The sequence below is a fragment of the Trichomycterus rosablanca genome, chromosome 8, assembly GCF_030014385.1.
Source record: "Trichomycterus rosablanca isolate fTriRos1 chromosome 8, fTriRos1.hap1, whole genome shotgun sequence".
NCBI lineage: Eukaryota > Metazoa > Chordata > Actinopteri > Siluriformes > Trichomycteridae > Trichomycterus > Trichomycterus rosablanca.
Window position 1 is genome coordinate 2,829,192 of NC_085995.1, and position 23,019 is coordinate 2,852,210.

Here is a 23,019-nt window from a genome sequence, read left to right on the forward strand (position 1 = left end):
ACGTGTTCTATTCTGATTGAGGTGTAAACATGGACGTGTTCTATTCTGATTGAGGGACGTGTTCTATTCTGATTGAGATGTAAACATGGACGTGTTCTATTCTGATTGAGGTGTAAACATGGACGTGTTCTATTCTGATTGAGGTGTAAACATGGACGTGTTCTATTCTGATTGAGGTGTAAACATGGACGTGTTCTATTCTGATTGAGGTGTAAACATGGACGTGTTCTATTCTGACTGAGGTGTAAACATGGACGTGTTCTATTCTGATTGAGGTGTAAACATGGACGTGTTCTATTCTGACTGAGGTGTAAACATGGACGTGTTCTATTCTGATTGAGGTGTAAACATGGACGTGTTCTATTCTGACAGGTGTAAACATGGACGTGTTCTATTCTGATTGAGGTGTAAACATGGACGTGTTCTATTCTGACTGAGGGACGTGTTCTATTCTGATTGAGGTGTAAACATGGACGTGTTCTATTCTGACTGAGGGACGTGTTCTATTCTGATTGAGGTGTAAACATGGACGTGTTCTATTCTGACTGAGGGACGTGTTCTATTCTGATTGAGGTGTAAACATGGACGTGTTCTATTCTGACTGAGGGACGTGTTCTATTCTGACTGAGGTGTAAACATGGACGTGTTCTATTCTGATCGAGGTGTACCTCTGTATACCTCTGAAAGCTATACTGACAACGATTGGCTCATAGAAGATGGCGCGTGATTATGTGCGCGATACGGATCTCCATATGAACCCGTATCGTGCAGGTCAGGTCGGATAATTGGATACGGCTATATCGGGAGGAGAATTGTGGGGAAAATGCATTAAAAAAAATGTCATGCGCAGCACTATACGGCCGCTTGTAAAGAGTGCAGAGCTAGCAAACCGCACAGAGCTCACATAACATCAAGAGGCCAAGTCCATTTCTATTATTTAACCGTCCCATCGAGAACCATCTTGTAGAGAACTGAAAGCTACAATAAAGCCTAAAGCCTCCTGCACACTGAACTCGGCAGTGCGTTTAATATTTTATTGCTTCACTATGAGCTTTTTGATTAACGTTTGATAGCAGACTAATAACAAGACCGTCCTTTGCTCTGTTATTTGATCATCTTTCGTTCCGACAGCAATATTTTCTCCCTTAAGTAAAATTGAGAAAAGGAGAGGACACATGAAAAGAGAACGGACAACGGCAGGCCACAGCGGAGCGGAGCAATCTCTGTTAGCCGGCGTTTCTCCAGCCAGCACGGACCCGTCAGGATAAGTGATGGGACTTTACTTTCATGCTGTTTAGGCCAGGGAGGAACCTTCGGGCACAGAGAGGTCCATCCTTAAAGAAGACGACAGAAGCGAGACTCGGTCCGTACTTTTTATTAAGGTTTATTTACAAAGTGCTCTGGATGAACATCGTTCAGTGTGTAGAGTCCATCACATCCATCCATTCTTCCCTGTCATCACTTCCTAGCCCGGGGCCAGCGGCCTTCCGAGAGGCACCGCAGCACCTCGGTGGGAATTAGAAAGCTTTGCTTTGCTCATTTTTGGTGTCATTTAATCCGACAGCTGCACATTCTGCTGATCTGACAAGTTATTTGAAAGCGAGGTGCTAGCGGTGGAGTTTCTCTGGTACTGGCATGGTAAAACGAATTCTAACGTTGCTTACAAATCAGCCGACAGATTTACAGTAATCCAGCACAGTTAAATAAAAAGTAAGTGTTTAAACAGGACAGATTAAATTCAATTGTTACTGGTCCAGCATTTTGTCCAGTATTGGATTGATTTACAGCTAACACACACAAAGAAAGCCGTTATTGTGCCAATTTCTGACCACCTAAGCAAGCAGGCACTAGTTCAGTACAGTAGGTTCTTATTTCTTTATTTTATACATTTTTTAAGCATTTTCTCCCTTTTAGTGCGTCCAGTTGCCCGATCGCGTCATGCTTCCTCTCCACCAATGCCGATCCCCGCTCTGATTGAGGAGAACGAAGCTAACCCACGCCCCCTCCGACACGTGGGCAGCAGCCGTATACATCTTATCACCTACACTTTGACGAGTGCAGTGCAGCTCAGCGTTGTGTATGGAGAGACACACCCTGACAGCACTCTTTACCCGTCTCTGAGACCCTATCCGGCTTAGTCCCACCCATATCTGAACAACAGGCCAATCGTTGTTCACGTGGCCGCTCAGCCTAGCAGAGCTGAGATTCGATACGATGTATTCGAGATCCCAGCTCTGGTTTCAGCGTGTGTATTTACCGCCGCGCCCTCTGAGCGGCCTTTATTATTTATTTGTTTATTAGGATTTCACACACTTTGGTTGCATTCATGACAGGAACGGTAGTTACTCACTACACAAAGCTCATAAGTTCACAAGGTTACATCAAACACAGTCATGGACAATTTTGTATCTCCAGTTCACCTCACTTGCACGTCTTTGGACTGTGGGAGAAAACCGGAGCTCCCGGAGGAAACCCACACCGACACGAGGAGAACATGCAAATTCCAGACAGAAAGGACCCGGACCGCCCCACCTGGGAATCGATTTCAGGACCTCCTTGCTCTGAGGCGACAGTGCTACCCACCTAGCCCTCGCAACCCCCCAGGACGCCCCTTAAACAAACAAGTCTTGCAACTCCCCTCTTTCTTAATTTAATGATTACTGACAGCATATTGTCATAGCTAACCTCCCTCAAGGATTAACCACACTGAATGAAACAATTAAGGCTTTATTTTTATAAAATAAATGGCTATGCAAAAAAATAAACAAGTCAAAGCAACAAATCAGTGCAGAGCTTGTAGGGGAAAAGGAGAGGCAGAAAACTTGCATGCTGACACACTTTTTGTTACCACAACACAGGTATTACGCCAAATTCTGCCACCCTCTTATCCAATGCATGAGTAGACTTCAATCACAAATCAAATAATGGAAATAATTCAACTAATTCATGAGCAGGGAACGATTAGGAATCTGCATAACTATAAATCTGCACCCACTATAAGGTGCCTACTATAACATAAGAAGGAATGCTAAGAATAGTATCCGAGTGCTGGACCATCATGCATCGTTAAAATACCCGACAGAACAACAACATCAAGATTATTTGCTGACTAGCACAAAAAACTCATTAAAGCCTTAAAAAACACACAAGGTCACAAAGGTTCCTCAAGCGCTGATCACTTTCAGCTCGTTCCGACAGACTCGCTTAACCCTGACTTTGCACTTTCGTCAGGCTCTGCCCAAGTCCGATTTGCTCCGACACCAAAATCCATTCTCATTTACCTCCACCGTGTTTACTAGCTCGCCGCCTTCAATTATTTGATCTAATAACATCGCGTATTCAAGCCACACGGTGCCGGACAGAGGAAACCGGTGCGGCAATTCTACTACTACTACTACTACCATGGATGGATCATTCATCCGCGTATGGGACAGTGGTAGCCTAGTGGGTAGAGCGTTGGACTATCAACCGGAAGATTGGCGGGTCAGAGCAAGGCCCTTAACCCTGTCTGCTCCAGGGGCGCCGTATGTATAAATGACAAATAAAGCATATCGATCTTAATTTGCTTTGGCACAGTTTTTAAAGCCGTAGGCTCCTACTAATGCAACCGTCCTATTTATCCGGGTTTGGGTCCGGTACTAAGGGTGCACTGATATGTGCCATCCTCACAACTATTGCTAGGTTCACATAACACCTACTCTGCCTGGGATTCCAAACACCATAAGCCAGGAGGGCGTTTTACCTTTAGTCCACACACTCACCTATTAAAACAAGCATAGAAAAATGGAAATAACAACATGCTCTGCCACACAGAGTACAAAAAAAACACTTCTTAACCAACTGCTGCATTTAACAGTAGTTTTTAACTGCTGTAAACTGCTTTTTTAATGCATTTTACCCCCCTTCTCTTGTGTGCAGTTTCTACCAATCCCTTCTTACTCACTCATACTTCTCGTACGGAGAGCCACGCCCCGACCTCTGCGATCCTCCACATTCTGTACAGGCTCCCTGGACAACACTGCAGTATTTAGCCCCAAAACATTAGTCCGGTCGTTCCCATCCAGCAGAATGGAAGCCAGTTATGCCTGCTAGAGGTCGCCCAGTTAACTGGTAGCAGAGCCGAGATTTGAACTTGGAAGCTCAGAATTTTTTTAGTCTGTCTAATTGAGCAGTGTGTGTGTGTGTGTGTGTACACGAGTGTGATTATGCACTATGCATGTTAAGCTTACTTCATAATGTACTTGGCTCTGTCCACCGTCTGGGCTTTCACCTTCACCAGGAGCGGGTGGCTGCTGTACGTCTGGCTTTTCCACTGGCCATAAAGACGATACCTAAAAAAAACAGCATATGTATAATCATCATAGGGGCCAGAACCGTACATGCCAAATATCATAATGCTTCTGCTTAAAAATGATGCACTTTGACCCATTTTTGTGGTTTTATACCACACACACCTCCACCGATCAGCCATAACATTAAAACCACCTCCTTGTTTCTACACTCACTGTCCATTTTATCAGCTCCATTTACCATATAGAAGCCGTTTGTAGTTCTACAATTACTGACTGTAGTCCATCTGTTTCTCTACATACTTTTTTAGCCTCTGCTTTCACTCTGTTCTTCAATGGTCAGGACCCCCCACAGAGCAGGTATTATTTAGGTGGTGGATCATTCTCAGCACTGCAGTGACACTGACATGGTGGTGGTGTGTTAGTGTGTGTTGTGCTGGTATGAGTGGATCAGACACAGCAGTGCTGCTAGAGTGTTTAAATACCGTGTCCACTCACTGTCCACTCTATTAGACGCTCCTACCTAGTCGGTCCACCTTGTAGATGTAAAGTCAGAGACGATCACTCATCTATTGCTGCTGTTTGAGTCGCTCATCTTCTAGACCATCATCAGTGGTCACAGGACGCTGCCCACGGGGAGCTGTCGGCTGGGTGTTTTTGGTTGGACTATTCTCAGTCCAGCAGTGACAGTGAGGTGTTTAAAAACTCCAGCAGCGCTGCTGTGTCTGATTCACTCATACCAGCACAACACACACTAACACACCACCACCATGTCAGTCTCACTGCAGTGCTGAGAATGATCGACCACCTAAATAATACCTGCTCTGTGGTGGTCCTGTGGGGGTCCTGACCATTGAAGAACAGCATGAAAGGGGGCTAACAAAGCATGCAGAGAAACAGATAGACTACAGTCAGTAATTGTAGAACTACAAAGTGCTTCTATATGATAAGTGGAGCTGATAAAATGGACAGTGAGTGTAGAAACAATGTTATGGCCGATCGGTGTATTTTTCTCTAGTATCTTATTCGCATTCGGCTTTCTTACTAAGCTAGCCTCCAGCATTATCCAACCATTATTAAAACACAGTACCTGTGCTGGTAGGGTAAGAGCTTAAAGAAGCCCCAGAGCTCCTCAGACATGCAGGCATTACATTCCATGAGCGTGAGCGAGGGCAGCAGAACCTGATCACAAATGCTGAGGAAACAGCTAAGCAGTGTGTCCTGAAAAAAGAAATGCAGGAGAATAAATAATAAAAGATTAAGAGGGGTTATGAAACCCCCGAGTGTGCTGTATTTGAGATAGTAGAGAGTTAAACAGAGCGCCGTAGCTCTGAGCACATTTCACGAATCAAACAAAGCAAGGCTTTCATATAGAACGTGCTTTATGGGAGGAATTTTAAACACTAGGACCACAGTTAGGTAGAACAGCCATTAACAAGCCTTAAGGAAAGACGTTCAAACTGCTTCGTGTTAATTTAACCCTAAATACGTAAATGCTCAAATAAATCGATTACTGAACGTTGTTTTGTAATTCTTTAACGCACCGCAAAACAAATACTGTAGCATAATGTCACAATTATTAATTTAGTCTGAAGTTTATAGCTTCCTAGCTGTCTGAATACTAGAATTCAAAGACTAGCTGGGACAAATCAGAGCTTTTGAAGATGGTTGGAGGATACGGGATCATTTCCAAACCGCAAACACGTACAAACTGATGGATCTGGGATTCAAAAGTCAGTGTTGGTCTGGTCAGGCGTCTACACAGATATGATTGGCTATGACTGAAAGGAGGGCCTTTGGGACGGGATGGGAGCCCTTGGGAGCCTAGCCTTTAAGACCGGTGCTCTCAGTGCCAGTCCCAAGCCCAGATACAATAAGAAGGGTTGCATCAGGACGGGCATCCGACGTACTAACTGTGCCAATTCAGGTCCGCGTATCAGAATGATCTGCTGTGGCGACGCGTAAATGCGTAAGCGGCAGTAAAAACGTCGTGCCCAGGTGTCGCTAAGAAGATAAGAAGAAGATGAAGAAGATATACTTTATTTGTCATATATACATATACAGGTGTACAGTACAATGAAATTCTTTCTTCGTGTATCCCAGCTTGTCTGGAAGCCGGGGGTCAGAGCGCAGGGTCAGTCATCGTACGGCGCCCCTGGAGCAGACAGGGTTAAGGGCCTTGCTCAAGGACCCAACAGTGGCTGCATAGCAGAGCCTGGATTTGAACCTCCAATCTTCCGGTTGATAGTCCAACGCTCTACCCACTAGGCTACCACTGTCCCTAGCACTTCAGCGCTGATATTCTGAACACCCCGGTTCGAATCTAGGCTCTGCTACCGGTCGGCTGGGCGCCGTCCAGCGCACACAACTGGCACTGCCTGCAGCGGACAAAATTGGCCATCGAGTCTGCTGGGTGGGAAAACCCCTGACTAGGTGGGCGGGGTCTTCAAACACTGTGCATAGACCCTGGTTAGATCGAGGCATCCGTGCAGAAGTGGATGAGCGAAAAAAGAAGAGGGATCAAGGGACTGCACACGTGTCAAAGGTGGAGTGGGGCAGGCAAATATAGCCTACTCGAACGCAACTGGGATTCCCAGCAGCCGAAGACTAATTGGCTATGCGTAATAAGAAGAAAAAGGGCAGAAAACGCCGAAATATATAGAAAAAATATAAAAATGCATCGTATTGTTAACAAGTGAAGATTCAAAGATGATTTGAGGATGTTTAAACATTTTATTACGACTCAAAAATTGTATTCAAAGTGTATTCAAGGTTTGCGTGTACTGTATCTTCCTTTTAAAAACTGATTAGTGAGAGCTCTTCATTATCATTCTCTGGTAGAACCTACAGTGTATGCTAATTGAATTAATTATAACAGTACCAGTGTTTCATGCTGAATCATCTGTGATGCACATCTACTTTTAATTCTTTTAATCTGCCTATTATTGTTTTTTTTTACCTAATTAACCAGGCTGAACTCCGCGAGCATGGACGTACGCTACAGAATCAGTATCCTTTCTCTATTTTTCATGTTTCTACCCATTATGATGTCCTTTAATCCTCCGTGACTCACCATTTTCTCCTTGGCATCTTGCTTGCTTTCACTTTGGTACTGTGAGGCGCAGAGAGGTAGCGAGAGAGAGAGAGACAGAGAGAGAGAGAGAGATCGTTAAAATGCGGATCAATCAAAGCTTACAGCACTACATCCTACTGATTGTACAGATTCATACAAGAGCACACATTGTGCTAGACTGAAATGAGTCTAATTACACACGGAGCACAGCTCATTCTTACACCGCGATGCCGATGCTGCTGTAGACACCAGACAATGCCGGAGACTTTTTTTTTTTATAGACCGGCGACGTTCTCGTTTCACAGGCTGAGCACAAGGATTATCGGAAATCGACGCAACTTTGGTCTCGCGGTCAAAATGCCGCGTGTTTAAACAGTCGAAATCCTCCGCGCCTCGCCCCCGTCTGTCCGGGTAATAAAAAATATGCTAAACAGCTACGTACGCATGGGACAGCGTGACCAATTAATGAGGCCATTAGTGCGCCGGAGCTTAGCGATTAGTAACAGGGCACGATGACAATGCGGGCAAGACGCAGGAAAACAAACGCGCCCGTCATGACTCCTGCTCTGGTAATAAATAAAGGGAGCTGCTGAATGACGAAACAGAATTCACCCCCCGTTAGACACGTTAAAGGATTTCAGAAAGCCTGACGAGCAAATATCACAGTTGTATGTTAGAAATGACTCCCAAAAAGGTTTAATTTAATAGAATTTAAAGGGGAAACCTGGTGATCTCTCTACATAGACGCATTTCACGCCATCCTACACTCCCGAGAAGAGGGCGTGTCTAAATTCTGAGATTCCTTAAAATGCTGACGCCTCCTCAGCGCTGAAGGCGACATGCTGGACGAATGCGGAGCAACCTTTTAAAAAGTAAATAAACTCTCATTGATTTTGAATTTGTATGAAGGTGTAAGGTGTAAAACCTTGCAAATTCGGGCATTTTCGGTACCCGGAGGGAGACTTTAGCCGGCGTTCTAGCGGGTTGTGCTGCCTCAGCCAGTCGGTTTGAATGGCTTAGTAATCGCTGTATAAGTAGTGCGTCTAAATAACCTGCCTCACGAGTCCGACGTCTTATTAGAATCCTCTCTACTGAGGCAGCGAGGCGGCTCACTAGAGCTGCGTCCGAAATCGCATACTTCCATACTCGATGGTACGCGGAAGCAGTACGCGAGAGCGGTCAGTATGTCCGAATACGTAGTATACATAAACAGGTACGCGAGAAGTACCCGGATGACCTACTTCTTGGGCAGCCATGTTCGAGTACGCAAACGATGCACACTTTCGGTCCGCTTATGTATCCCATAATTCAACTGGAGCCGCGTAGGCGTTCGAAGCGAAAGAAGAAACGAGAAGGATGGCGGAAAATGGAGAGTCCTCTGTTTACAAGTGTAAAATGGTATTATTGCGTACGACCCTAAATAATAACGATAAATATTACAAATTTGGCCGAGTGGGGCTTGTAATGACGTCATCTCGTCATCACGTGACGTTGGTAAGATGGCGGACGTAGTATGCAGGGGTGTAGCGTGCACACTGCACACTTCTGTACTGAAAGCGCCGCGTACTTCTTTACCGACCGAGCGGTGCGTACTTCCTCAAATCTAGTACGTACTCTGTAAGGATGCGATTTCGGACGCAGCTCTTGTTTTCAGACAGACCCACAATGTGTGTTTAAGAAATCAGGATATTATAAACCTTTGATCTTTGGACACGGAGCATCTTTATCCATCTATACCCGACTCACCTCTTTCATAAAGCTCTTGCCCAGACGTATGACCTTAGCAAACAGGATGGGGTCGTGAGAGAGGTGCGGGCCCAGGTAACCCAGCATGCTGAACGCATCTTTAGAGAGATCTTCGAACGACTCGGCGGGAGGCGGCGCCTGTTGGCTCGACAGGGGCTTGAGCACGGAGCCTTTAGCACCTCTGGGAAGCGCGGCCCTGCAAAACAACACAGATTAGTGCTCGCTGTGCGTTTTCATAATCGATCGTCTGGCTTCTCATTAGGCTTGGAATGGGTAGAATCTGGCAGTGGACGAAGGCTGATTCAAGGTCAGCTCTAGTGTACAGCGGTCATCTGCATATTAGACAGTAAGATTTTGGTTAAGTTTTTTTTGTTGTGCTAGGCCTGTTTTTAATGCCTACTGACAGATTTAGACCAATTTGTAGCCTAGCACATCACAATAAGCTGATTATGTGACCGGGCTACTAGTTTAACAGTCACTGCCTTGTATAACATGTGAAATCAGAAGATTGTGCTAAAAAAAAAAGCTATTTTTGCTCCTCTCAGCAATCAGGGAGGCTCTGCTATTTCTTGCTACTAAAATTACCCTCATTTGATATCAGCAGCATGAACCTACTGCTATACACTGATGAGCCAAAACATTAGAACCACCCTCCTACCCCCAATATATATACACTACAGTATATTGCCAAAAGTATTCGCTCGTCTGCCTTCACACACATGAGCTTGAGTGACTCCCATTCTTAATCCATAGGGTTTATTATGATGTCGACCCACCCTTTGCAGCTAGAACAGCTTCAACTCGTCTGGGACGGCTTTCCACAAAGTTTAGGAGTGTGTGTATGGGAATTTTTGACCATTCCTCCAGAAGCGCATTTGTGAGGCCAGACACCGATGTTGGACGAGAAGCCCTGGCTCGCAGTCTCCGCTCTAATTCATCCCAAAGGTGTTCTATCTATCGGGTTGAGGTCAGGACTCTGTGCAGGCCAGTCAAGTTCTTCCTACCACTTTGCTTCCACTTTGTTATAATAGCACCAACAGTCGACTGTGGAATATTAAGTAGTGAGAACATTTCATGACTGGATTTGTTGCACAGGTGGCATCCTATCACGGTACCACGCTGGATTTGACTGAGCTCCTGAGAGCGGCCCGTTCTTTCAGAACTTTCAGAACGTGTGTAGAAGCAAGTCTGCATGCCTAGGTGCTTGGTTTTAGACACCTGTGGCCATGGAGGTGATTGGAACACCTGAATTCAATGATTGGGATGGGTGAGTGAATACTTTTGGCAATATAGTGTAGGTGCATGGTGCCACCTATATAGAATTGATAATATAGTTGAGATTTTTTCACTTCACGGCTTCGCTCTACAGCACCTCAGTGACACGGTTTTTTAAGTATGTCCACTCAAGAGCCCTTAGATCAGCCCGCAGGAACATGCTGGTCATACCGGTCACTCAGCATAAAAATGCAAAGGGCCCGGCCCTCATCTTTGAAATTCCTTTTCCGATGACCTGAGCACTTGACGATCTTGTTATATTTAAGACGTGGTTAAGACCCACTTATTTAGATCAGCTTTTTATTTATGTTTTATTGCTTCCTTTTAATTTTTTCCTCCCGATTTAGCTCAGTCAGTTTGTCTTCCGCTGCTGAGGGATACCCGATTACATCGGAGGAGAGAACGTCGCTGTACGTGCTCTTCCGACACGTGCACAGCCCTCCTCTTTTCGCCCCTGCATTCTGCTCTTGGTACCAGATATAACAGAGTCTGTCTCGGCAATTTAGAGCTGCTTTGACAGCATTTTAAGTGGTTTGTCCTGATGTTTCAGCTTAGTTTGTGCTATAATACATCTATAATTGCATTTATGACCTTAGTGATAAAACGGGTGTGCTCTGCATCTTATTCCGTAAATAAATTCTACTTATTAATAAAAGCATTCATGGCTACATTTTAGCTGAAAAATATCAACGCCGGCAGAATAACTTTAAACCAGATGCTATTGAATCAATTCAGGTAATCAATCATGACTAAATTGTCCGAGTAGTTAAATTCATATTTCATTTAGTATAGCAGGATGCACCTGGACAATCAGTGGTCAGAGTTGACCGTTACCTAGTTGACCAACACACTCCATACTATTAATCTAATATTAAACTATTTACCAGGTCTTCAAAATACCACTTTTGCATCTGCATGTCCATATGAGCAACGCATTATGGTTAATAGTATCAAACAGTCCGTATTTATCAGTGTGGAGGTGCTTACTTTCTGTACAGAGGCGCCATAGTGAGGTGCAGTAGTTGGCACAGCGCTACAGCAATGGCCTTGTGCGAGGTGGCGTAGAAGGGTGGCATCTGCTCCATGATGCTTTGAGCGTGCTGCCAGTCCCCGATCCTCAGCAGAGCCTCCAGCAGGCCCAGTTTCTGGTTATCGGGAGGCTGGAAAAGTGTAGAAAGAAAAGGTGAGTTTAAATAGAACTGGCAAGAGCTACTGGCATGGGAAACAAGGGCTGAAAAGTGCTGAACGTTTGAAATCCCTGAGACCTCAGAGCCTCTTTAACAGCTCATAAAACATCCTGAACCTTTTTCAATCCGTTTGATACTTCATGACTGTTCCTAATTATATAGAAACTGCAAATAAGCAATATTTTCCCGTAATATTGTGTTATTTATACACACATACCTAATTTATACACATCTGTTTGGGTTCTCAGAGACCCCATTTATGATTAAAGTGAATAGATTCTCTCTCTGGTCAATTTGGTTCATTAATTTGCCTAATTTTGGCAAAGTCAACAGAGTGCAACGGTTAAATAAGGGTTAAAAAGTCAGAGACGGGACAATTATTGTTTATTTGATGAAGTTAACATGTTAAAATTAAATAAAACATGGAACGTGGCATGTGCAAATGAAAGATTAATATATTAAATTCAGCAAATAAATACAAAATACCGTGTTGTAAATTGTGCATAATATTTAAGACCGTCAACACAGCTAACTAACCTACCGGGGCCCAAGGGACACGAACGCGATCGAAGGCGTTATTCGCCAAAGGCTACGAAGCGATCAATTTTAAAGACGCTATATAAGGGCGCTGGGACTGCAGAACAATTAGCTTTAGCTACAAGCCAGCTAAATAACACCTCAGGCATCGATTAGTCGAGCCCATTCCGTAATGCTTAAACTCCACGCTCACACTTCGGCACCGCAGGAAGAGTTCTGGGACCGGTAGTGTCTCAATGGGTTTGAATGACATGCTGATCCAGGACACAGTGTGTGTGTGTGTGTGAGATGAAGCACTGTTCTACACTGTCCCAGAATGCAATGTGGCTTCTGCAACTGATAAAGAGCACAAGGAACAAGGCAAGTCGCATAACCAATATAGTATATAGAACCAATCCTTAACTGTTCTCCACTTTGATTCACTTTGATTGTACAGGACTGTGAATGGTTTATGATTATTAAGATATCATAAGATAAGATTCCTTTATTGATCCCCACGGGGGAAATTGGAATGAGTTAATACAGTTAGAGTAAATAAAGTAGAATGAAATAAAAGTACTGACTATGTAATGCAATTACTATTATAAAAAACAAACAATGTACAACTATATAGGTGACGCTGTATATTTGTGTGTGTAGTATGTAATGTAAAGTAAATTTTGCGGCTCTTTTATAGGATAGCACTAGTATAGAAATACAGAATTATAGAATTAAGTTGTATCTGCGTAATGAGAAGCCTGTCGGGGCACTCGGGTGGCGCAGCTGTCTAATACACTAGTCCACCACCGCTGAGATCCGAGTTCGAATCTTAGATGCCCACATACGGACACGTTTGATTGTGCCTGTGTGGGAGGAGGAAAGTTAGAAAATTCATTGCTGCGGTACAATCGCTGCCTCTGCTGTCTGGTCAAGGCATCTTCACTAGTAATGGCAGACCTGGAAGGCTTAGCGTGCCTCTCCGAACATGGCACAGCTCCCTCTATTCCCTTCATTCTAATGAACAGTTAACAGTTTCCTGCTGTGTCTAATTACGCTTACAGCATAATGAAGATGGCATCGTGATCACAAATAAAGCAGATCATGTTAACCTACGTTTAGAAATGATAAAAAGCGGCCTTGTGTGCATGTAAACAGCCTTTAATCTGATACACAAAACCAGTTTAAATGGGATAAAACGGTGATATTTAGGTTGTTTGTTTGCTTGTTTGTGTCATGTCGGCTGCTATGGCTGTTTCCATCTTTATAAAGTCAAAGTGGGGGTCGATATGTTTCTTTATAGGAATTCATGAGAAGACTTTATATGGATCAGGGTGTTTGAGTAACTGTAGAGTTGGCATGGGTAAATAATAAGGATTTTGCTCTGCTTTTTATGCAAATACCTTTTCATTCTTTTCCTCCTCCTTCTCTTTTTCCTTGTCCTTGTCGTCGCTCTTCTCTGAGGGCAGAACCACCATGGTGAGCTTGCGCGCCACTTGCTTGGCCTCCAAGATCTCCCTTTTGTGTTCTTCTACAATGCTGGAGTCCAGAGGGAGCAGCTACAAAAAGCAAAACAAGAGGACTGAGTTTAGCATCTATACACTTTATACTTTTTAGAAATCTGATTTGCAGCAATATATATTTATATACTGTACATATATAAATTATGTAAGTGCTGATCTGTATAAAATCTTAATTAAAAAACACAGTATATGTATAGATAGGATACAAGATAATGTTGATATTTATCCAGAGAGGAAAACAAATATGGACACATGCTATAATAAAATAAGAAAGAAAGAAAGATTTCTTCTATTTATTTATTTACTTATTTATTTGGGTTTTAATGCCAATGGCAAAAATAGGTACAGTGGTACCTTGAAACTCAACGTTAATTGGTTCTGAGAGTGGTGTTGAGTTTAAAAGGCGTTCTCAAGGTTTCAAGGTATTTTTTCCCCCATAAGGATGTTTGGGGAACCTGTTATTGCGTTCCCATGGTCCCGTGGAACTGCATATATTTTAGGCTCATGTAAAATAATGGGGTTGTTTTTGACTCTTATACACTGAAAATAACACAAATATAATATAAACACACTGAAATAAAAAGCTGATTCTTACAATTCCTCAGACGCTCGAGCTGTAACACAAGTTTAAAAGTGAAACAGGGAGGAAAATCCAGATAAACACAGATACACGTGGAGCTGTAACACTGGATTATTCCACACAAATGCAGTTTCGGCTCATATTCGCACTTTAATGACATTTTACCACACGGCTCAAACCGAGCGCTGAACAAAGCGACAGTTCATTGTTAATTTAAATAAATAAATACTTTTTTTTAAAAACAAACTAAACACGTTGAGCTGGGGGTACAAATTTCGGGGACGTTGACTTACAAGGTACCACTGTATTATGTTTAGGTCTGTTTATTACATCTTGTCTTTATATTTTGGTCCATTTTAACTTTGTTTTAACACAGTTTCAGCAGATTTGTATCCTTGGACTGTCGTCTATTTAAACTAGAGTAGGAAATGTTTACTGTGGAAGCACGTCTGAAGCAGGACTAAAACAACAAAATGATTATTATTATTAATAGATTTTCAAGTAGATTTAATGTAACACGAAGTTCTAAGACGATCAGTCAGAACGCAGTAACATACATGTACGTAGAGATCCTCCAGAGCGATGAGGTTGTGTTGGAGGAGAGCGGCGGCAACGTGGTACAACGACAGCGGCGTTTCACCGTTAGGTTCCTGAGAAGAAAATTTACAAAAAGTGCCATTGAACCACTTTTACTTCACCACAATGATATAATACTTTTAAACCACTATTATTCCACACTGGAAATTGCTCAGTCATTTGAGACGCAGCCTTAAATTATGGCTTTAATCAAGGAAAAAAATCAATATGTAGATCAATTACTTAGATCAATCAATGCACAAGTCAAGTAAATACACTGAACGTCTTCCATCCTGGTACAGTCACACTGGCACATTATATTTCACTATTCTGTTCAATCACCGGACCATTTGGTGCTAAGAATGATGGTGAGAAACGAACACAAAGCAAAAGAACCGCGTTCTCATGTCTGTACTGTTTTGGCTCAATGTCACTTCACTTCATCTACAGTATTATTAGGATTTTAACGTCATGTTTTACACTTCGGTTACATCCATGACAGAAACGGTAGTTACTGGTTACACAAGATCCATCAATTCAAGTTTAATGTCAAACAGTCATGGACAACTTTGTTTCTCCAGTTCACCTCACTTGCAAGTCTGTGTACTGTGGGATAGGGCAGTCTTAAAAAATACCATCTGCGGCAGTCAGAGGCCGATTGTAGAGTTTTCAAAGAAAAGCCCCAAGACCCAAATCACAGCTGGCATAAAACAAAACGGCGGTTTGTACACTGTGCAAAGCTTTGATGGTGCCACAGCAGCACTAGCGCCATGTTGCATGTTTATATTGTTTCATTACGCTTCTTAATCGCGAAGATCTTGAAATATTGTGTTTCTTAGCGAGTTCAGTTACACCGCCGCACACTTTGCTGCGTCGGGCTCGCGATTTTTGCGGTAGCCGCGGCACTCAAAGCACAAAAAGCTTCTCATGTAAAACACTTACCACTTTGGAGTGAATGTGGAGGTTAGAATCGGGGCTCATTCTGTCGTTACTCTACGCTGGACTTAATGAGACGTGGCTACATCTAACTACTGTTTCTGCTATAAGTTTAAGCACTTTGCTTTGTGTACAGAATGCCGTAAACATACAGTGTATCACAAAAGTGAGTACACCCCTCACATTTCTGCAGATATTTAAGTATATCTTTTCATGGGACAACACTGACAAAATGACACTTTGACACAATGAAAAGTAGTCTGTGTGCAGCTTATATAACAGTGTAAATTTATTCTTCCCTCAAAATAACTCAATATACAGCCATTAATGTCTAAACCACTGGCAACAAAAGTGAGTACACCCCTAAGAGACTACACCCCTAAATGTCTAAATTGAGCACTGCTTGTCATTTTCCCTCCAAAATGTCATGTGATTTGTTAGTGTTACTAGGTCTCAGGTGTGCATAGGGAGCAGGTGTGTTCAATTTAGTAGTACAGCTCTCACACTCTCTCATACTGGTCACTGAAAGTTCCAACATGGCACCTCATGGCAAAGAACTCTCTGAGGATCTTAAAAGACGAATTGTTGCGCTACATGAAGATGGCCAAGGCTACAAGAAGATTGCCAACACCCTGAAACTGAGCTGCAGCACAGTGGCCAAGATCATCCGGCGTATTAAAAGAGCAGGGTCCACTCAGAACAGACCTCGCGTTGGTCGTCCAAAGAAGCTGAGTGCACGTGTTCAGCGTAACATCCAACTGCTGTCTTTGAAAGATAGGCACAGGAGTGCTGTCAGCATTGCTGCAGAGATTGAAAAGGTGGGGGGTCAGCCTGTCAGTGCTCAGACCATACGCCGCACACTACATCAAATTGGTCTGCATGGCTGTCACCCCAGAAGGAAGCCTCTTCTGAAGTTTCTACACAAGAAAGCCCACAAACAGTTTGCTGAAGACATGTCAACAAAGGACATGGATTACTGGAACCATGTCCTATGGTCTGATGAGACCAAGATTAATTTGTTTGGTTCAGATGGTCTCAAGCATGTGTGGCGGCAATCAGGTGAGGAGTACAAAGATAAGTGTGTCATGCCTACAGTCAAGCATGGTGGTGGGAATGCCATGGTCTGGGGCTGCATGAGTGCAGCAGGTGTTGGGGAGTTACATTTCATTGAGGGACACATGAACTCCAATATGTACTGTGAAATACTGAAGCAGAGCATGATCCCCTCCCTCCGGAAACTGGGTCGCAGGGCAGTGTTCCAGCATGATAATGACCCCAAACACACCTCTAAGACGACCACTGCTTTATTGAAGAGGCTGAGGGTAAAGGTGATGGACTGGCCAAGCATGTCTCCAGACCTAAACCCAATAGAACATCTTTGGGGCATCCTCAAACGGAAGGTGGAGGAGCGCAAAGTCTCGAATATCCGCCAGCCGCCTGATGTCGTCATGGAGGAGTGGAAAAGCATTCCAGTGGCAACCTGTGAAGCTCTGGTAAACTCCATGCCCAGGAGAGTTAAGGCAGTTCTGGGAAATAATGGTGGCCACACAAAATATTGACACTTCAGGAACTTTCACTAAGGGGTGTACTCACTTTTGTTGCCGGTGGTTTAGACATTAATGGCTGTATATTGAGTTATTTTGAGGGAAGAATAAATTTACACTGTTATATAAGCTGCACACAGACTACTTTTCATTGTGTCAAAGTGTCATTTTGTCAGTGTTGTCCCATGAAAAGATATACTTAAATATCTGCAGAAATGTGAGGGGTGTACTCACTTTTGTGATACACTGTATGTAGCATTTTATTTAATATAGAGTACTTAATAATATGAACATAAACCCTGTTTACATTTAGTTCTGTGCCATATTAATATGCCGGACAGATTGTTGTTAAAAAAAAAAGAAGCTTAAATGAGATTCTGATTTAAATTTTTTGAAGGAAAATTAATCATTTAGATTAATCGACTAATCAGTAAAATAGTCAATAGATAGAAAAATAGTCGTGGGAGGAAACAGGAGCTCCCGGAGGAAACCCACACGAACAGAGAGGTACATGCAAACTCCACACAGAAAGGACCCGGACCGCTCCACCTGGGAATCGAAGGCAGGACCTTCTTGCTGCCTATAACACGGTCTAGAAAGTGCAGCTCCTTACCGGTAGACACTTATCTAACATAACAGAGTCTACACTATGATAATGTCCTACCCTACCATCCTAAAACTTCTGAATTAAAATTAAACAAGCATTGTAAATTATCTCCTGAACACGACTTGATACCGCTTTCGTCTCAGCACCTGATAATTTTTCTTGTCCTATCACAGAATCACAGTGATGAATGCACTCGACACTGCTCCTGACTAAAATAGGCTCTGATTTATATCACACAACGAGATATTAATCATGCCGTTGTAGAAGTCGGCTAAACGATGGGATGCGCAATTGTGTCCGTCTTTAACTGCAACTTCAGCTTAAAGGGAAACGATCCTGCAGTCGAGCAGATATCTGATCTATGGACCGCTTTACTATACCAATGCTTTGTTTAGATTCTGGACTGTGTTATTATGGACAGTACTTTATATCCTAAGCTATGTTTTGTACACGGCCCTTTCTTCCCCTTTAAAAATGAACAACAATGTATAGAAATTGTATGTATACTGTATGTATACTGTTAGTTTCTCTGAACCACCATGCAAAGCACTCTAGTGGTTTTTGTAGAAACAGGTGGGAAGCACCAGGCCCCCTCTTTCCCCCCCTCTTTCGGCTGCTCCGCTTAATGGGGTCGCTGTAGAGGATCACTCTGGCCAGGATACCTGAATTGGCGCAGTTTTTACATCATGCAGCCGTTCTGATGCAACCCTCCAGACGGCTAGGCTGTTCAACCATCCAATCACCTCTTCCCCTATCCCTCAGACACATCCAATCATGTCTGTGTGGACTACCCGACTGGTCAATAGCACCCGAGAGATTTGAACCCCAGATCTCAGCAGTAGACGTGATTTAAAGCTGCGCTTTCAAAGTGCATGTTGTTTAAGGTATAATAAAAATGTATCTTTAATTTAAGTACAAATTAAGTAAACGTTATTTATAAATATAATCACAAACAACATTTTAAGCAGGATTTAAATTGGATTTAAACTACTAATTCCTAAAAAATAACAATTCTAACTGGAGGAATCCTCTCAAACAGTTCTTTTATAATCTCGACGCTGTAAAAATTGTCTCTGATGGTGGAAACTATAGCGCATTCTAATAAAATGTGTTTAATTGTTAGGGGTTTAGACACTTTATGCCAAGGCCATAGCCATGAATCGACGTAAGGGGGGACCAAATCTACCGGTTTGGGGGAAGGGGAGGGTTTCTGCCATTCTAAAACATTCCTGCAATATCAGACAACTAGTAGGAACACTGACAGATCCTAACATTACACGAAGCTAGTTATTAGAATAAGCGTATTTATAATTGTTACATCAGTATATTGGGATGGACGTTTTCTAGCATGTCTGATTCAATATATATATAGTGATTACAATTTTGACAGTAGGGTGGTGCACTTCACACCTTGGACACAAAGCATTTCATTGCCGAATACACTTGGAGCAAGAAAAAAATTCTAACTGATTAATTACTATGTAATAGCCAGTGTGCTTATAATAGGCTATTATGAGATGGGATTACAGTCTAACATTAAACTCACCTGATGGAATTTAAACTTAAAGCCAAGGATGTGGCAGAGGGTCTGATGCTCGCACATGTAGGACTTTATCAAAGGAACGAAGAACTCGTCCTGGTCCGATCGGCATTCGTAAACTTCCAGAATGATGTCCAGCACTCTGTTCGGATCCAAGTTGAAACATCCTGCACATAAAACGACTGTTTAAGGAACCGCACAGAACGACTCCTGGTGTGTCTGAATTTATTAACACTGATAGCTGATTGTACACAGAGTGGGACTCTGGGTGGGATAAACATTGATAAACATTGTCTGAGCCCTTTGATCACATTTGATCAATTATTTGGGGATTACAAGGACCTGGAAATATGCAGGTTTTTCACCACAGATGAAGCTGCCAACCTGTTATATCACATAAATATCTGGTTTTATTTTAACATGCTTGGCTATGCCTAAATAACATAAATCAAGATTTCAATAACTTTTCTTTCCATTTCATTATCATGTTTTATCACCACTCTATCCTGGTCAGGGTTGCAATGGGTCTGAATTTCCCAGAATCTGGGCACTGGGCACAATGCAGTAACACACCCTGTAAATCTCCGTGCACCTCTGTACACCACAGGTTTGTTTGTTTATTAGGATTTTAACGTCATGTTTTACACTTTTGGTCATGACAGGAACGGTAGTTACTCATTATATAAGGTTCATCAGTTCACAAGGTCATATCGAACACAGTCTTCCTCACTTGCACATCTGTGGGAGGAAACCGGAGCTCCCAGGGAAAAACCCACGGGGAGAACATGCAAACTCCACACAGAAAGGACCCCGACGGGCCCACCTGGGGATCGAACCCAGGACCTTCTTGCTGTGAGGCGGCAGTGCTACCCACTTAGTCACCCACTTGGCCACCGTGCCACCCCTGTTATACATTTGCTACACATGAAAATGTATGATTGTAAGACTACAGTTAATCATAATCATGTAAAATAATAATAATTAGATGAAACAATTACGAGTATATATGCAAATTGTAGCAACATTTATAAAACTGTGCTTTTTTGGTGTAGTAACATATGGGCTAACTAAAATGCCATGACTTGGAAATAGTAATGAAGCTTTTTTTGTTTGTTTTGTTGTTGTTTTATAGCCAGTTCACTAACTTTAGCTGTCTCCTGGCTTAAAAAAAAAAAAACCTACGTTAGTGAACTTAAATATTCTTTTTTTATGCATTTTCTTCCCATTTTCCTCATGATTTAGCGCACTAAATTTGTCTCCCGCTGCTGAGGGATACCCGATTGTGATACCCGTCGCTGCCCACGCCTCTTCCGTCTCTTCCGCCAATCAGGGTCCTTACACGGCGTATGTAGAACCCACCCACACACACCGTCCGGCCCCCACCCTGCAGATACGGTGGCCAATTAGTATCTGCTGCAGGCACTGCCAATTATGCCCGCCAGATGGTGCCCAACCGAGGAGTTTAGAATCTCGGTGCTGGTGTGCCAGCGGAATATCCAGCTGCACCATCTGGGCGCCGTGAACTTAAATATTCTTAAAGGTTTGAAGTGATGTTTAGGGATAATAAAATCTATATATTTAAGAAGCTGGTATTAAAGTAAAAGTTTATCAGTTCATTGCATTATTTATCTTTAAGATTACCAGTATAAAACTGGACCAATGTCTTTACTGTGTGTATCATGCAACTCTTACAGTGTGGTGGTATAACCTGACGTGCATGATTCATCAGTGAGGCAGTGAGGGAAGAGAGATCTAGTTTTCGTAAGGTTTGTTTTCTTAGTGATAGGTTGATAGTTAAGGTTAAATCATCACTTCAATTCTTCAATCAGAAGCTTTTAAAGCCTTTTAGAGCACTTAAAGAATTTTCTCCTCTGGCAGAGGCACCTATTACAGCGGCTATAATCTGACGTTCAGTCGAAATCATTTTATTCTCATGTTTCACCATCGACGAGCGCTTGCAGTAGCATTTGTTGCTCATCGGGTCAGATTACTTCTGCTTACGATTTTGTAATTACCGCAGGTCATGACCCCCATTACATCCGACAGAGGAACTTTATTAATAATCATTGTAACCGAAGATGCACGAGGCTCCCGGAGACATCACGTGTTGATGAAAAGCAACCGGAGCGGACGGGTCGAACGGGCTTTTAATGAAAAGCCGTGTACCTATTAGAGACTTGATGTTCTCCAGAACGAGGCGGCTGGTGACGTTCCTCGACAGGTCCTGGCCCAGCTCTGTCACCAGCTTGGCGTATCCTTCGTTCTCCTCTCGCAGCAAGTTGAACTTCTGCTGTTTATAACTACGAGAAAGAGGCAGAGGGGTTAGGAGTGCTGGAGCGGTCATGGATTCACCAAAAGGGTTCTAGACTATCAAACCTAGGACTGCACAAGTGTTAGTTAAGGTACTGGACTAGTAAGCATTAGGTCGCTGGTTCAAATCCACTGCCAGGTTACCACTGTTGGGCCCTTGAGCAAGGCCCTTAACCCTTAATTGCTCAGACTGTATAGTGCAAGTCGCGTTGGATAAATGCCGAAAATGTAAATAAAAGTTATAGAAAGCCAATAAAGCCCCGTTCGAATCTCGACTCTGCTATCTGTCGGCTGGGTGCCATCTAGGGGGCACAACCGGCACTGCCTACAGCGGACAAAATTGCCCATCAAGTCTGCTGGGTGGGAAAAAGGCCAAACTAATAAAAGTGGCTGGGGTATTCAAACGCTGTGCAAGGACCCTGGTTAGCAGAAGTGGATGAGCCTCATGTGCGAATCCACCACAGCACAGGTGGAAAAGAGGGGGTCAAGGGACTGCACATGCATCAGAGGGGGTGTGGGGCAGGCGTATATACCCCTTCTCGGATGTAATCGGGATCCCCAGGAGCGGAAGCTTGATTGGACCAGATAAAACGGGAGCAAAAGGGTGAAAATGCATAAATGGCCAATATCTATCTATATATACAGTACCAGTCAAAAGTTCAGACACACTTTCTCATTCCTGTGGTTTTTCTTGATTTTTTTATTTAATTCAACATTGTAGATTAATAATGAGGACATTCAAACTATGAAGGAACACGTATGGAATTATGTAGTAAACAGAAAAGCGTTAAACAAACCAGAATATGTTATATATTTTATATTCTTTAAAGTAGCCATCTTTTGCTCTGATGACAGCTTTGCACACTTTTTGGCATTTTCTCAATCAGCTTCATGAGGTGCCACCTGGAACGGTTTTCAATTAACGTTTGTGCCTCGTCTAGAGTTAATTTCTGGAATTTCTTGCTTTTTTTTAATGTGTTTGAGACCATCAGTTGTGCTGTGCAGAGATAGAATTTGTAAAATATAAAACATATTCTGGTTTGTTTAACATTTTTTTGTTCACTACATAATTCCATACGTGTTCCTTCATAGTTTGGACGTCTTCAGTATTAATCTACGATGTAGAAAATTAAAATAATCAAGAAAAACCAATGAAGAGAAGGTGTGTCCAAACTTTTGACTGGTACTGTACATGCAAATACAATACAACCAGTGTAACTACACAATACACGGCCGTGCATGTGGAGGGAAGGTTGACGGGCCTCGATGGCACTGTACAGTCAACCTCAGCTTTCTGGTTATTAAACTAATAAAGGGAAA

General features: G+C 42.9%; 1 protein-coding gene across 2 annotated transcripts in view; it reads right to left on the bottom strand.

Moving 5' to 3' along the window:
• The window catches only part of thoc2 (THO complex 2), an 85,896-nt gene that overhangs the window by 53,857 nt on the left and 9,020 nt on the right, over positions 1-23,019 (bottom strand). For both annotated transcript variants that reach the window (XM_063000362.1, XM_063000361.1), the window contains exons 7-15: positions 21,556-21,689; positions 19,396-19,556; positions 14,744-14,836; positions 13,487-13,642; positions 11,371-11,543; positions 9,109-9,304; positions 7,363-7,401; positions 5,380-5,510; positions 4,230-4,331 (exon numbers count right to left, since the gene is read on the bottom strand). In XM_063000362.1, coding sequence (XP_062856432.1) covers positions 4,230-4,331; positions 5,380-5,510; positions 7,363-7,401; positions 9,109-9,304; positions 11,371-11,543; positions 13,487-13,642; positions 14,744-14,836; positions 19,396-19,556; positions 21,556-21,689 — 1,185 coding nt within the window. The remainder of the gene's footprint in view (positions 1-4,229; positions 4,332-5,379; positions 5,511-7,362; positions 7,402-9,108; positions 9,305-11,370; positions 11,544-13,486; positions 13,643-14,743; positions 14,837-19,395; positions 19,557-21,555; positions 21,690-23,019) is intronic.